Source organism: Myotis davidii, unplaced genomic scaffold (assembly GCF_000327345.1).
Source record: "Myotis davidii unplaced genomic scaffold, ASM32734v1 scaffold79, whole genome shotgun sequence".
Classification (NCBI taxonomy): Eukaryota; Metazoa; Chordata; class Mammalia; order Chiroptera; family Vespertilionidae; genus Myotis; species Myotis davidii.
The window spans coordinates 8,593,308-8,610,617 of record NW_006294339.1 but is presented as its reverse complement, the minus strand read 5'-3'; the positions used below and the strand labels follow the sequence as shown (position 1 = coordinate 8,610,617).

At 41.1% G+C, this 17,310-nt stretch overlaps 1 protein-coding gene across 9 annotated transcripts in view; it reads right to left on the bottom strand.

Moving 5' to 3' along the window:
- LOC102755954 (nuclear factor 1 A-type-like) overlaps positions 1-17,310 on the bottom strand; it is a 144,752-nt gene that overhangs the window by 44,117 nt on the left and 83,325 nt on the right. For 2 of the 9 annotated variants that reach the window (XM_015566978.1, XM_015566982.1), the window contains one exon: positions 10,741-11,025. The exons of 4 other annotated variants lie outside the window; for them this stretch is intronic. In XM_015566978.1, coding sequence (XP_015422464.1) covers positions 10,982-11,025 — 44 coding nt within the window. In that variant the 3' untranslated portion in view covers positions 10,741-10,981. Of the gene's footprint in view, positions 1-5,238; positions 5,387-5,886; positions 6,016-10,740; positions 11,026-17,310 lie in introns of those variants that run through there. 3 more of the 9 variants (XR_001514679.1, XR_001514681.1, XR_001514680.1) reach the window with 3 other exon arrangements.

The following is a 17,310-nucleotide window of genomic DNA, read 5'->3' as shown; positions in this document are numbered from 1 at the left end:
CGCACTTTGATCGCTGCGAGGCACAGAGACCATATCCGTGCATGAATTTCATGCACCGGGCCTCTAGTCTATATAAAAGGCTAATATGCTAAGTGTCCGACTGTCCAACTGGTCACTATGATGTGCACTGACCACCAGGAGGCAGACGCTCAACGCAGGAACTGCTGTGATGCACACTGGCCATTTACAGAGTAACGGCATCATGGACCTGGCACCCACAAAGCAACACTCAGCTTCCTCCAAGTGGGACACAGGCCCCGCCACCACCCCGGATCGACAGCCCACCAAATCACAGATGACACTGCTGAGATCCCATGGCGCAATATGCGGCCGAGCCCGGAAACTGTGGCTGTGGGGGGCGGGTAATGATGTCACGTAGCAACACCCGGCTTCCTCTCCTTAGCAACTATCCTCCTTGGAGTTTCTTCAGCCCAGGAACACGACTTGCTTTATAGCCAGTTGGAAACACTTTACACTGTAACCGAATATCTGTGAAGCATTTTCCCGTGCCTCATCTCATTTGATCCTCACAGAAGTCCTGGAGTAGGTAGATAGGAGACACTGGGCTGGAAAATGTTTAGCTACATCAGAAAGCAGGTCTAATTAAGCAAGTTTATTCTATATCTATAAAAGGCTAAGTTGACTTGCGTACGTGTGATACATATAAAGCTCTGACTGGCGCCAATTGCACACGTGTTTCGATCTGTCATTGTCGATCGTGACTTTGGTTGACACTTCTGTTATAGAGAAAGGGCGAATAGTGATATTAAAATATTTCTTCTAATTAATTTCCTTTCAATGTGCTCAAATCCATGCACCAGGCCACTAGTTTTAAATAAAGCAAACGGTCCTTCCAATGCTCTCTCCAAAACCCAAAATATACATTGTACTGTTTCACAGGCGCTACAGTTCCAAAGCAGATAGAAATAAAAGAAGCTTCCCAGGAAAAGATTAAGATCTCTAATTGAGATCTAAGAATTGAATGAGAAAATGACCTTAAAGTCTTTTCAGAAAGTTATGAAGTCGTAGTTTATGCTAAGCATGTAGCTAGCAGGGCCAACTTTTTCCATGGTATTCAGTATTCAGGGAAGTTTGAATACAATCAAGACAAGTCATAATATTTTAAAATCATTGTCACCCATATAACATTTCTATCTTCATAAACATTAATGCATGAATCAAACTTGTCCTTAAGATTGCAAACGAAATGTTCCTATTTAGTTGAACTGAAAGTTATACAGAACATGGGACAGGAAAATCAAGAAATATACAGCTAAGAACTTCTTTCAAGTAAAATATTTGATATTAAGGAACAATAATTTAGGTAGAGCAAACCAAGCTGTTATTTCATCTGTTTAAAATAAAATACACATTTGCTGAATTAAAACATTTGCCTGTTTGTTAAAAATAAAGATTTATATCTGTACACAATTCGGATCTCTAACTGAAAATTCTTCAGGGTCCTGAATCTTGGCTAATTTTAGGCTTAAAGAAATTTCTAAATTTGAATTTGGTGCAAAACTAAAATAATGTACCAAATAATTCCATTTTCAATTGTCTGAAACTTTGACTAATTCCTAACCAAATGTGTCACTAAGGTTGATCTGTGTTCAACCTCAGGATTTATAGTATCAAGTTTGGCTTCCAGGAGATCGCAGCGAATCATGGGCAAGCAGATCACAGAGGAATGTTCTGTTCCCAGCTGTGAACAAGACAGAATTAACTCTGAGACACTTCCTCCTGCTGCCCGGGTGGACAAAAAGGTCAAGATGGTTAGCTCTTGTAGTCTCAGTACCAACCGTCAAAACAACAGGCATGTTAAAAATAGATCGTCTATAGGCCACCAAGATACAAATGCAGAAAGAATTTAAAATAAAAATAGTTTTAATATATTTAAGTTTCCGCGTCAAGTATTTGAAATACTGTAACATGAAGCCAAGGAGAAAAAGGACAGAACAATAATTTTCCCAAGTGAGTTAACTTTACAAACTTTGAGTCTTAAAATTTTAAAAACAACCATTCTGACCCCAAGGATGACACTTTTCTTAGGAAATTCCTTGGATTCACAAGTAATTCATTAGTAATTAAAGCATGAGGCAAATTTACCACTTTCATTTGTTTATATTTTGATAACTGCATTTTTCTCCGCTCAATTTCTATGGAAATAAAAATACTGTTTACTGTCATAGGGATTTCTTTATCCATCAGTGGGGAACACAGTTGAAATATCATAAGGGTTTTTTGTGTGTTTTTTTAATGCAATGAAATAATCAAGACATTCCATGGTGGTATGATATATCAATTCTATCATAACCATGTAGAAAACCAGGGGCAACTGCTGTTTTATATGTAAGTAGTTACTTAAGACTTATCACCAAGCAGCATGTTTAATAAAGTCTGTGTCATTTGTACGATAAAATGTTAAAACACTAATAAAACTAAACTGGCAATAAAAGTAATTCCATCTTACAGACTTTCACACTGAACAAAAATGTACCTTCTAAATAAAAATAATGTTGCAAAGGTAAATATTCTTTTTAAGGCTGCCGAATGCATCACTTTACTAGGAAAGGCTTAGCTGTGTTATTTGCAATTCCCTCATTGCACAACAATGTACATTACTGTCTGTAAGCTCTAATTTGGCATGGCGCATCATTAATGACCTGAATGGTGGCTGTTTCACACATACATATTTAATTACAACAGCTGAACAAATTACATATTTATGCTTTATAAAGGGGATTGCCAGTCTAATTCATTTGCTATGCATGCAGGTACAGGACTCCATCTGCAACAGCATCTGCACAACAAGAGCTAACAATTATCCATTGTACAGCAAGTAAGCATATCTGGGGAAACCTGGAAGGGTGGCTGTCATATTAACCATTTCACTGCCTCGGGGGCTGTATTTCTTCCAGGGATCAAAATCTTTTAAAACAAAAATTGTAGCTCTTATATGCCTTCTTGGTCATTTAACAGAATCGGCCAAGCCTCTCATCCATGCTAATTTCCGATGGCTTTAAGATGAGAGAAAGATTTTAAATCCCATAGTACAGGGCGGTTGTACTTCATGTGGCTTCTTATAGTGAGCAGACATTTTCTTATGTGAGTTGCAGCCCCAGAGCCCAGACACTGGTCTTTAACAGCATTTGCCAAGACATCAGTGGAACTCATCTTCAGCCAGAACAGAAGTTAAGACTTTGTTACCACACTCTCCATTACACCATAGACCTGGGTGTTTATAGAGAATGGGCCTGAGGAACTTTCTTAAAAGAAAGCACACTCTAAGCCCCTTTGAAGAGTCCCAAGACTCTGCCGAGCCATTCTTATCATCAATACATTTTCCAGAGAAGCCACAACTAAAAGCTACTATTCCCTCTTTTGGTAATAAAGTCCCGTTCACCAGAGCTGCAACCTCATCTTAAGTGGCTTCAGGACTTTCGTATGTTTAATTTAATATATCCAATGAGTAATATAAATATTCTGGACCATCACTTCTACTTCAAAACCCAAAGAGGAAGAATTAAGAGTCAGCCAATCAATAGTGAGGTTTCCCATTATCATTTAAGGCTCTTGCTAGGCAATAAAGAGGCTCCATGGTGATGGCCCCTAAAAGCTCCTTACGGCGTCTTTGCCTCTTTAGGCTGCAAAATCAAAGCATGAGTCAGAGGTGTGGGTTTTTTAATGTTCCCTCTTGAGTGATGGAGTTCAAGCCAGGGGCTGACTAGGTGAGGAGGGGGGCGGGGGAGGGGGGCAAGACAGTCCTGGGCCCCCTTGCGAGTAGAGTAAGGGGCATCTGCCCTCTCCCTGGCGTGAATCCTGAGGAGCCAGGGCATACTGAAGGGTGGATACCGAAAGGCACTTCCAGCTCTCCGTGCAGGTCTTGGCTACACTAGAGCCAAGTTCACATATGGAGAGAGTCCTGATTCACTGAATATCAGCCACCTGTGGACGTCAACCTTTGGCCAGAAACCACACTGTGAATGAGAAGACAAAAGCTTATCTGACATCTCTACAGGCCAAAGGACCTTTAGAAGAACCAGGACTTGATCTATGGCGTTGCACATCCAAATCAACTTTCACTATAAAAATAAATCTGCACTCCACAGAGAGTTACTGGAAAGGCACCCTCTCCCTGGTGCAGAACCAGGACTACCAATTCAGTTGGTGAGGAACCACACTGAGGAGGGGCCCAGCCGGGGTTTGAATTCACTGCCCCTTGACTTGCAGGAGACTTGAGGTCAGGTTTCCTGAGGAGTTAGCATGGGGCTCCCCAGGAGTTTCCCACGAAGCAAACAGCTGCCCTCTACGTTCCACTCGCACCTAACACTCCGTCCGATGCTTCAGTCAGCAGCCCAAAGGCAACAACACAGAGGCTGCATGTTGCTTCATACTTTACAAAGGCTTTGATGAACCCTGGAAGGCGGCTGAGTCCAGTTTATAGATGCAAACACTGAGGTGCAGAGACATTGACTCGCCCAACACACACCTAAGACATGGCAGAGCTGGGGCCCAAGTTTGAGACGGCCTGACTCCCATTCCTCTGCTCCTCCCCTGAAACCAAACCTAGCCTCACTGCTGCCCCTGCTCTCTTGCTTTGCATGTGCAAGGCTGTCAACTTCCCAGTGAGAGGCCCCAGTATGGATGCATCTTTGTCAGCACTAGTAGTGTTGACTTCAAAAGCAAATGCAGCCGAAACTACCCGGGCCCTCCCCCTATGCTGTTCACCCCACCCTGGAGGTGGCCTACAGCTGGGGCAGACATGCTTTCCAGTTTCAAACACAAACACCTGAGTCTTTCTGCCTCCGGGCTTTCTCTGTCCACAGGGCAGAGTGGGGCAGACTGGAAGTGCAGAATTCATCTGCACACGAGCCACCCTCAAGCACAGAGGACAAGAGTTGGCTCTCGGTGAAATAATTATGATGATGTTCTACCTCCCGGGGAGTACCCAGAGGGAATGAGCCCCAGTTGGTCACAGCAATAATGTGCTCACTAAGATGCCCTTTACTGGACATTTTTCCTCCCCATACTCCCTGGGATCACCTCCCAAACCTTAGTCTCGGGGCCTGCTTGCGAGGAAACCCCAACAATAAAACAAGTATTCATGCCAGTAACAAAGTAAGCATGGCCTCTGGGTCCACCGCTAACCATAACCTCACACTACTATTCTGCCTCGATCAATTTCTTACCAGAATGATAGTATAGTTGGCACCATCCTTCCAACAGTGGGTGATTCCAGCAAGGCTATGGCCTTGCCAGAAGATTGTCAGAGAAGCAAATGTGGAGGACACTTGATTTTGAGCCAGCTTCTGTTTGTTTATTCTCAGCAGGTTATTTAGCCTCCATGGTGATCAGCTCCCCACATATGAAATAAGGAGGATGGCTCCTACCCCAGGGTAGGATTGTGAGGATAAAATAGGGCATTTGTAAAAGCAACTAGCATATAGCCTAGCTATATAGCACAAAAGTGCATCATTATCACTATTATAGAATTAACTGTAAGGCCAAAAGACACCAATATGATTTGGATGAATGCTAACCAGGAAAAAAAAAATCTCTAAAGGTAGGATATAAGGTAACAAACTTTTTCTCCTATTGCTCTATCTTCTAGCCACCTTTAATTAACCAAGCGTAATTCGAAAGCTTTAGCAAACTAACCCCTTCGCTGGTGTGGCTGATATCACCTAAAAGTTATTGGTGATACTCTGTACCAGCTCTCTGTAAGTCAATGCCACAGACACCTTGGCTGACCTTGGCAACTTTCAAACCACAAAGCCATGAGCTACTGCACTTCTGCCTGGATCTCTGGCAATCTGGGGGAAGTGGGCAGAGGGAATAACCAGGGACCCGCGTAAGATAAATGAGCTGTTGTAAGGTGCCATATACCAATTCATGCGCTCGAAGGAAGAGATGGATGGTGCCCTGGAAGAGCTGATTTACTGTCTAAGGAGAAAGTCTCCTATAGATCTTCATTAAGAATGCTAACTTCCCAAGGTTGATTTGCAAGAGTGGCTACTGTGTGGGACAAAAGACAAAACACACACACACACACACACAAAGTTTGCAAATGTCAAGGTCTTACAGAACCAATAATAGAGATGGCTCATTAAAGCTCCTCTTTTTTCAGGATGGCTTACCTTTGAGGAGGGGATTATGGAAAGTGGAGTCTGACTAGCCTAAAATCAGAGAGTCTTGTATGTAATAAATGGTTGTCCAAACCACATACACAGAGGATAGAGCCATTCTTCCTATAAACACTAACTAGATATAACATAACCTTCTTTAATGATTCAGAACATACCTGAGGATCATGCCATAGGGTTAACTACTCCATGCTTCAATTTTCTTGTCTTTAAAATACTGATAACAACAGGGAGTTGTAACAATTAAATGAGCTAATGCACATAATATCACTAGGTAAATGGTGTAATACAGATAGTACTTTTTAAAAATCAGGGTTATTATTATGACTATCATCACAAATTCACTAAATATTGATTAAGATTATATATATACTAGAGGCACGATGCACAAAATTCATGCAAGAATAGGCCTTCCTTCCCCCAGCTGCCGGCACCAGCTTTCCTCTGGCACCCAGGACCCGGGCTTCCCTCGCAGCCCTGGCATTATCTGGGAGGACATCCAGAAGGATATCCGATCTAATTAGCATATTACACTTTTATTATTATAGATAATGTATATATAATCTTAAAAGTATATATATGGTATAGGACAATGGTCGGCAAACTGCAGCTCATGAGCCACATGCGGCTCTTTGGCCCCATAAGTGTGGCTCTTCCACAAATAACATGTGCAGGCGCGCATGTACAGTGCGATTGAAACTTTGTGGCCCATGCGCAGAAGGTGGTATTTTGTGGAAGAGCCACTCCACAAATAACATGTGCAGGCACGCATGTACAGTGCGATTGAAACTTTGTGGCCCATGCGCAGAAGTTGGTATTTTGTGGAAGAGCCACACTCAAGGGGCCAAAGAACCTCATGTGGCTTGCGAGCCACAGTTTGCCGACCACAGGAGATTGGAATAACTTGACTCTATAAAATACAAATCTATAAATCAAATCACTTCTTATCAATGCCCTATCAAAAGTTCGTCCAAGCCCAGCCAGTGTGGCTCAGTGGTTGAGCGTTGACCTATGAACCAGGAGGTCATGGTTCAATTCCGGGTCAGGGAACATGCCAGGGTTGTGGGCTTGATCCCCAGTGTGGGGCATGTAGGAAGCAGCTGATCATAATTCTCTCTCATCATTGATGTTTCTATCTCTCCCTCTCTCTGCCACTCTGAAATCAATAAAAAGGTATTTTTTTAAAAGTTCATCCAAAAATCCTAACTCGTACAATTCAAAACATAACTTCAGCCCATCACAGTGGCTCAAACGAACCTTCCCAACAACAAGATCTGGGTCTTCCTTCCTGGTGCCCTGGGCACGTATCACAGTGCCTGGCACATCAGAGGCACTCAAAGGTTCTCAGATGGAACCAAACCAATGTGCCCTTCCTCTAACTGTTAGAGTCTAACACATGGGAGCAAAGGCAGAAATACGCTCCCTCCCTTCTTCTCAGTTTTCAATGCGAACGGCAGATACCTGGTAACTCACTGGTTTGGTACCACATGACAGCAGCTTCGTTCACTCACTTCTGCTTCCTCATTTCCCCTCCCACTGCCAGATGAAACGAAGGATAACAAATCCTTTTAAAAGCCACGGTGCACTCTATCTCTGACCTCGCTCCAGAGTCCTGATGGTGTGTGGAATTCCCCAACCCATTCCATTAAAAGTCCATTTCATTTTTAGACCAGATGGAGAACAAAAGAATTCATCTGCTCCATGGAGTGTGTGTAGGCGTGCATGTGACTCTCAGAGCAGGTAACAGTGTCTGGGTAAAGCCTCCCCAACAGCTTCGCAAACTCCCCTGGCCTGCTGAGAGCCACACATTTCAAAATCACTGAAACTAGGCGCAGACCCAGGGTGGGGCTTCTGTAAGTACATTCAGCCATGGACCTCCCATCTGCCTAACACCCTCACCTCCTAGTTGTTTTTTCCTTTAAGACACCACATGTCTGAGAGGAAAAATTATGAGAGGCAAAATGAAAGCTGAAAGACAGTGTTTAAAATAGAAAAAAATAGCCAAATCCTAAAGCTTCCCCTCTCTCCATCCATGTCTTTGGTCAGCTCTGCCCTGATCATCAATCTCTATTCACTTTTCCCTAACACAGAATAGCATTTATTGAGAATGTTTTGAGTGCCTGCCAGGCCACTATGCATCCATTATCTCACTTAAGGCCCTTAGGTATCACACTTATCCCTGCTGGACAGACAGAAACTGGGACTGAGAGAGGGGAAGTTACTTATCCAAGGTCACACAGCTGGAATGTGGAGGGACTGAGCCATCTGACTTTAAGTCTTATGTTCCTTCCCTGGAACACCCTCACCTCCCATAGGAAATGCTTGGGAATATCTTCACGGTCCTGCCCAAAGAGGTGAGAGAAATAAATAAAGGGAAATTAGGAAAAGTAAGGAATTGATTGAGGGCAAGTAAAGCAATCCCTTAGCCTTCCCTTGAGAGTAGATTTGAAGCCCCTACAAATGGAAAATGATAGCTTTTCCACCTTCCACCTGAAACTCAAATACAAAAAATATGCATTGTGATACCACCGTCCACATGTATAAAATGTCCCTTCCAAGGGACATTTTCCATTTACCCACATGCATAAAAGTCACTTCTCTATCATTTTCTCCACAGATCTGCAGGCTGGTGAGGGCAGATTAGAGATTCTCATCTTTGGACAAATTGGGAGAAATCCCCGGCATGGAGAAGTTGAGACATGCTCCTGATCACACAGTGAGTGACCTCAGGCAGTAGGGCAAGCCCCTTGACCCCCTTGGTCTCTTCTCATTTTATTTAGTAACCAGTGCGACTCTCTTGGATCTGTCTCTCCCAGCAGACTTCCATGTTTCTCAGCAAGAGCTGCCAATTTTTCTTTCCTAGATGAGCAATGAACCTTCCAAGGGTATCAAAACAAACAGTGGAAAGAGCACTGGCCCTCGAGCCAGAATGAAATCTAGGGGGCTCATGTCCCAGTCACTTACTGGTTGTGAAACCCTGGGCACAAGCCTTGCAAGCACATAGGTTTCGGGTTCCTCACCTGTAATTTGGAAGTAACAATACCTGCCCTCTCTACCTTATGGAATTGTCAGAAAAATCAAATGAGAGAATGGATATGAAGGGTTCCTTATAAAACTGCAAATACTGTACAAATATAAAGGATTATTATTTTTGGATTCAAAAGACTTTCTCAACTGAACGAAGCCCTGTGTAGCTGGATGATCATGTTGTGTTATAAATAACCAAGAAAAATGTTCTGGTTCCTGAAACAATTTTACCAGCCTGCTTGCTCCCATGAAAGGACACTGGTAGTAAAATGAATTAAATCAGCACTCTTTGCTATCTTCAGGACATAAATTGTCATTAGCAGCAGATCACTAGAAGAAGGGCTATTTTCAAAGGCATACAGACCTCTGACTATAAAAAGCTGCCCTTCACTAGTCTAGAACGCAGGACAAGGGGCAAGGCAGGGAGGAAAAGGAGGCTGCCTGCTGGTTTTACAACAAGAATTATCCAACATGGACTGCCTTGTCTCCAACAGCGGTTGAAAGAGCTCATATGCTAAACTCAGCGTCTTGTTAAATATTTCAAGGATGCTAATGGAACCAGTCAACTCTGTTATGCATCAACAGGCTGGCTTTATCCTAAAACCAATTATAAATAAACTTCTAAATACAGCCTTCTTTAAATATGCATTTTTTAAAAAAAAAAAAAACATATCCAACCTCCATGCCATCCGTCACCAGCACATATCTGACTCTTCTAAAACCCACCGTCTACGGGGACCCGGTCCTGCACCTCTGTGACCATTTGCCTTCAGAGTCATGGCTAGTACAGCATTATTTCTAATAACTCCTAAAGGTTCCTTTCTCTTTAGAAAGCAGAAATTCACTGCCAAACACACTGCTTCCATTCACAAGATTATTTATGGTGCTGATAATTGAATTCCAGTCACATGACCAAGGAAGACTGGGTTCAGAGGGAAAAGAACCTAACCATAATTTCTAGAGAGATCCATAAATTACTGCTTTTCTCCCCTGGAGGTTAGAGTCCTTGGATTCTTCCCTAGCATTTAGTCTAAGTTTGGAATCATCACAGAAATTCCTTTCTCTGTACTCAGTGACAAAGCTCCTAAGGTAAATCCTTTGAAATCACCCTTTGTATTAACCCTTGAGGACCCCTAGGGGGTGCATGGGAAATCCCTCTCCACATCAAATGCTGCTGTCTCCATTACAGCTCTCAGTTTGTCTTAGAATTAAGGGTATAATCCTATTCCAGGGCTCTTACACCAACGAAAGCACAGAGTCACATCCACACCTGCACCAGCACAGGACTGTGAGCATGGTGGCCACAGCAAATGGCAGATTCTCTCATTTCCTCTAAAATTAGACCACCAGGGCATCCCCTTCATTGCTTTAAGGAAGACCTACCAAAATTTTTTTCCTAAATAAGAAATTCCTCCTCCTCCCGCATCCTATATTTAGTGTTTTAACAAAGATGGGAGCTTTAATGATTCAGTGCAGCCTGCATTACAGACAGCATTTATCTGGTATTATCCTTTGGCTCAACCAGAGAAGAAATGGCACTACAGCACTTCCAAAATATTTTCAAATTATGCTTAAAATAAAAATACAATGAATAATGTCAGAGTAGATGGAACATCAAACATTTTTTCCAAGAATTGCCTTCTTAAACATATCACATTTCCATTTGCTTGGCTTCTTATTTCAAGTAGATGGGTTAAACGACATCATCCTATTGTAATACTTTTAGCCTGGAATACATTTAGCATTTCAGAAATTTTTTCACCAGTCCCCTTTATGTCACAGTTTTAGAGAATATAATAAGTAGTATTTGATCAAAGACTGGTAATACAAGAAATTGGGAAAGTAAATGAATCTTCTAAGCGATGTAGCCAATCTGGTATGCATGCAAAGGCCTTTTACTAAGTATGAACATAAGCACCCATGTGTGTGCGTGCACACACACACACATCTATATGCACCCACACATACATATACACCCACACACATCGCAGAGCAAAAGCAAACACTATGTTAGCAACTTAGGCCTTATTTTCTATAAACTTTCTTTCCTTTTTATTTAGGAAGGAATCTCAATAACTCTCTCTTCTCTCTCTCTCTCTCCTCTCTCTCTCTCTCTCTCTCTCTCTCTCTCTCTCTTGCTCTCGCTCTCTCTCTCTCTAACAGAGCCCAGTAGCTATTTAAAAGCACACACAGAGACAAAGTCTGCTTCTTTAGAAGCTTATCAAGACCAAACACCTTCGCGGTGCACCATCACTGATGTTGGCACAGACTGGTGATAAGTGTCCAGCCGTTAAAAAGGCAATGACAATTTCTGCTCAGCTCAGACCATCTTCTAAAGTTCCAAAGTAAAGAAATACTTCCTACTATCCTCAGTGAAGAACACTATTTTTCAGGAAAGTTCAAAATGTTACTGATAATTACCCTTGTCATTTAGATGGGGAAAGTGGGGCTGAAGGGCTGGGGGAGCTTATTCCCAGGCAAGAGTTCAGGTTAGGTTACAGTCCTGAACATTCAAAAACCCTGCATTGGCTGGAGTACAGGGAAAATACCGAGTGCTATGGTCCAAGACCATTTACTAGCAAGCTGGGTTTCTGGGCCTATCCGAATAATGTAGGTCTTGGCCATAGATTGCCCAGGAACCCTACAGCTTCTTGGCGGTCATCTCAAGTTTTACAATATACCCACATTTACAGGCATTCTTCCTCCCCCAACTAGGTAAAAGGAAATTGTGGGAATCTGAGCAGCTGTGAACCTGTCCAAATGCCACCTACATTTTAGATCCTTCAGGGAGACAAGTGTGAGCTTAAATCATTCACTTAACCTCTTCTGGGTCATGGATGCCTTTGGGAATCTGATGAAAGCTACAGCTGACGGTGTCCAGGAGTTGTATTCAGACAGTTGTCTATGCATGAGGATCCCCAAGGTAGCTGAATGGGGCCAGACAAAGGAGGCCAACACAGCGCCTACTGACACTCCATAAAATTCTGATTGCTGACCCACGCTAATTATTACCACGTCTTCCAAGATAAATGGCAAGTACCCCAAGAGTACATGGCAGGAGTAGTGGGAAAATATTCCTTTACATACCACAAAAGTATCACAGTGTAATGGCAAATAGCATATATTACACTACTTTCATTCAAATCCCAGAGAGGAAAGCCAATCTTTGCTGTTCAAATTCTATCAGAAGAAAACTGGTTTAGTCAACTACTCACTTATTAAGCAAGTACTCTGTGCAAGAAGCCAGGCTTTCCTGAGGATAACAAAGAATCATAAGACTGTTCCTATCCATTGGGAATTGAGAGCCAAGTTGGGGAGAGAAAAGACCAAGATGTTGTTGACACCACAGGCCAGGTTTTAAACCTTCTGATTTTCCCAGTAAGTAGCATAATGTCTGGCAGAAACAGCCATTTAGTAAATGCCTACTGGCCACTGAACATGCCTAAGGGCACAGATATGTAAAACACCAGGCAGCAAAAAAGAGTAACACAGAGTTCAACCACAAAGCAGGCAAGGCAATTGTGTTGGAAAGTGCGGACCCCTTTCCAAAATAACCACATTCAGTTGCAGAGTCTGAAAGACTTCAGGAGGGACCACACCTAAAACACAGAATGAGGGCAGACAGGCCTTCTCTGGACAGAGATGCTAAGTATAGAAGGAAGAGCATTCCTGGAGGGACAACGGAGAGAGCACAGTGCGGGGAGTGGGGAGAGGCGAACAGCAAAGACCAATCTGACCAGAACACAGAAGAGTGTCAGGGTGGGGTGGGGCATAACTATTTAGAATCTTCTATTCTTTACTTGTTACACAAGTGGGGAATAAACAGGCTTCTGACTGTCTATGTTGCTTTTTAAGATTGCAGAGGGGGTGGGAGATACTTAGAGTATTTATCTAAAAGCTTTCAAGATTCTCTACAATTATGATTTTTTTGCTTTAGGGAGGAATCAATTCAATTTTGTAAATAAAAGATCCCCTTCAACAGAGTCCAGGCGGGCTATGTTGAACAAGTTGCTATTTTATTCATTTAGATTTCCCACACAGAGGCCTGATACGAGGAGCAAAAGTTTCACAGGTTTGCCATTTGTTTTATGTAACTGCATCTTGTCTCCAACAAAATTATGATAAGACAGACTTTGTTTCCTAAACAAACTTGAGGCCTTCCATAAGCAAAGGAAGAAAGCCTTGCTGTGAAAGAAAGAAGAAAGAAAGAAGAAAGAAAGAAAGAAAGAAAGAAAGAAAGAGAGAGAGAGAGAGAGAGAGAGAGAGAGAGAGAGGAGGAGGAGGTTAGAAGGCTGAGCAGGGGTGCGTGCCTCACAACAGGAAGGGAGGAAGGAAGGAAGGAAGGAAGGAAGGAAAGAAGGGCTAATAAGTGGGTAAGTGAAAAATATTTAACAGCCATTCACAATTAAGCTTTTCAAAAAAATGTGATCAAATCTATGGGCTCGCCCAACTGGTGTGGCTCAGTGGTTGAGCATTGAACAATGAACCAGGAAGTCACAGTTTGATTCCCTGTCAGGGCACATGCCTGGGTTGTGGGCTCAATCCCCAGTGTGGGGCATACAGGAGGCAGCCGATCAATGATTCTCTCTCATCATTGATATTTCTCTCTCTCTCTCCCTCTCCCTTCCTCTCTGAAATCAATAAAGATCTATTTTTAAATAAAAGCTATGGGCTTATAGAAAATACCAAGACTGCTATAGCCAAGGCTTAATTTTCAACCCCCTGGAAAGAGATATGTAACATCAATCCAGAGGCATGAAACAGTCATAGGATATCCCAAATATAGTGCTATTTTAAAGAACTATAACAGGAGGAATTTTTATTGAATATCTTCAAGAATCCTGGTCACAGGAAATGTTAGTGTCCATAATCTGCCCATATCACCAGTCTGGGTAACTAAAACTGTTCCTTAAAGGCTCCCTAGCTGTATATCTGTTTGAGTTCATGGTATAAATAATGCTCTTTTATTTTTATTTAATCTTCCCCATTAAAAAACTAAAGTGCAATTTGCTTTAGCATTTTTCATGTCAAAAACGAGTATCTTTTCAACTCTGTCTCTCAATATACACCTATAATAGGCATGCGCACACAGGGACAGGCCTCTCAAGCCGAAGCAGATGTACCTACACTCAGTTGCTGTAGGAAAACAATGTAAATATAAATACATTTTTTTTACTTCCATGAAAGCACTAATTATTAAAGGTCTTGCAATTGGTATTGGCACTATTACATAGATCAGTGTGAGTTAATGCCACCAGCTTGTGTGATAGTGAATGCCTCCACTTTTAATATAAATGCACTTGCCAAACTTGGCTTCGACGTGTACATCAGGTAACACAGGAATCTCTTCGTAAAAAGTCCAGAGAAGGTTCCCCACAACCACCAACCAAAGCCCAGACCCATTAGCCCTCCCATCATCCTTTGATCCACCAGGTAAATGCAAAGTATCAACTTGGCATGAAATCTTCCTAATCTTATTAAGTTTACATCAATATCTGTGTATGTGAAGAGCATCCAATATGAGAATTTAAGTAACCTTTTGGATTTGCGCTAGGGGGTTTTCCAGGCACACCCAGAAATCTACTGAAGATAAGGATAAGCTATGACATGCTTTTGCAAGATTAGAGGTAGAGGAAATGAAACGCAAAGAAAACTAAAAGGATCACAGCACCTAAAACCTGCAGATGTTTTCATGGAAAATAACACCATTTCTGGCTCACAGAAATAACAACAGGATTAATAGTTGCAGATTTGTCCTTTCTCCTCAGATCCTTTTTCAAACTACTTCAAATGTATACACGAAGAATTGATTTTTAAACCCATGTAAATTCTTAGAGACAATGCAGACTGACTTAATTATAATCAATAAAATCTACAGACATTGATGCAACCCAGCAGAAACACTTGCTCCCAAAAAGCAAGGCATAAAAATCACTCCGTGGCTCCCTTTGTATGCAACACTGATATGACCTTAATAAATATTTCATTCCTTTCAGTGAATAACCAAGCATCGAGATGGCAAATTTTAATAGCTAGGAAATAATGGCATAATGACTCCACCAAGAAAAGGCCTCCTTTCGAGAAAAGTAAACTTATTCTAACTTCTGTCTTCATTTCCAAAATACACCCCAGATCAGCACAGAATCCTAAACAAGAGTACATTTATCTCCCCTTTCCCTAAATAGATTGAGGCATTGCTTAAAGAGGTTTACAGGGACTTTTCTCACTACAGCAATGTTAGAAAAGTCACATGGGAAAAGATGTACAATCTTCAAATACAAGAACATTTTCTTTCCGTCCAACACGAAGTAAGTGCTCAGCAAATATTCTTGGATTACCTGACTTTAGGGTATAGTCAGCCCATACAGTGACTCCCAGCTTCTTACATGAGTTGTAACTAGCAGAGTCCAAATGCCGTGGCAGTTTGGACTATTTCAATGCTAAGTGCATTATCATACCTTTACCTACATGTACACCCATCTGCTATTTTTCTTCTCATCCACCCAGACTGTGTGGATCTTCTGATATAGTGAAAGAGAATCAGTATGGGACATAGAGCTGTATTCCAAAACTGAGGCAAGCCACCAGACGTACTAAGAGCCTTGGTGTCTCCATCGAGGAACAGGGTGGAAACGATACCCAATTTATAGGATTAGTATGAGGATTAAAGAGAGCAAGTTTAGTGCATCTGGCACAGTATCTCTCACATGACAGGTATATGAAAACACACGATATTTTCCCATACAAATAAGTTCCCTATCCTTACCCTTGTCTCTAAAGTAATCTGTTATTACAACTCCACTCTAAAGTAGATTTTGATATTGCATCTGGACAGTATTTTCATTTTCAGTCCTAAACAGAGTGTTTAGGGTAATAAACTAGTATTCCTCTCCCTTAAATAATTCTACAATTGTCTTGGCATAGTTTCCCTAATAAAAATCAGTTTTGCCAGAGACATATGTACTACTATCTGTAATACTTTAAACAATTTAAAAAAAATAATAATAAAATAAAAATCAGTTTGCCTGTTATGTTATAGCTGATAGTTACTGAAATACTTAATTATCCTAATGGTATTCGAGTTTCCATTAACTTGCTGGGCCTGACAAAATAATTACATGTTAGAATTACATAAATGTTGTAAAGGTTTCTATGCTTCTAGGTATTGGTAGGTGACCCATTTATCGTCCCTAAACTCTCCAACACCTTCCCGTACTAGATACCTAGAGTATCTAGTTGGTTTGGTTTGGCTTTTTCATTTTGGGTTTGTTTGTTTTTTTGAACATCAAGATCATGAAAACCCAAACTTATAGCCCTGAGAAAAAATGATCAGGATCAGGCAGAAATATTTTCTCTTAATTTATATACACATGGTGGCTTCCTGAATTTGCCAAGGACATTAAAGAACTGCTAGCTCAGCAATAAGCTGTAAAAGGTGTAAGCAAAAATATAGGTGAGTCAACTGGCTGGAGTCAAATAGACTAAATGTACTAAAGGCTTTCCTCTAGTACATGCTTTCCTATGATTAAGAGTTCTTTAAACTTCCAGAATTCTGGAGTTTAAGTAACTAAATATATACCTGGTTTGGTAGTATTTCAATTATAACCATGTATATAAAACATTCTTTCATATAAGCATTCTTTTAATCAGCTTAAACGTCAGCTTGTGTAAAGCATTTTGGAAAAGTTTCCCAGTGTTAGAGTTAAATGTACTGATAAATAAAAAGACAGGAAAGATTTCTGTCCAATAAAGGCTGTCATAAATCAGATGACAATAATTTCTAGAATATCTATTTTAAAATAAAAACAATTAAAGGAAAATGAAGTTTATCCATAAGTTTAAAAAAGAAAGAAATATGCATGGGGTAATTTAGATATTTTATTGTAAGGTTGTAATACAGGAATAACATTAATTGGTATGTTCTTTTCTAACTTCTCTGCTAAAACTCTAAATAAACTTTACCAAGAATTAAATAAATTCAGGTAATGTTCCCTCAATAGTTTGCTGCCTGTTAGCAATGTATTCCCCTAGTATAATGCAAAAATATTTGATTAAAAAAGAAAGCACTAGCCTTCCCCTAAATGATACTTACTTTATAATGACCAAACCTGGAGACTTTCGATACATATTGGAAGGTTCA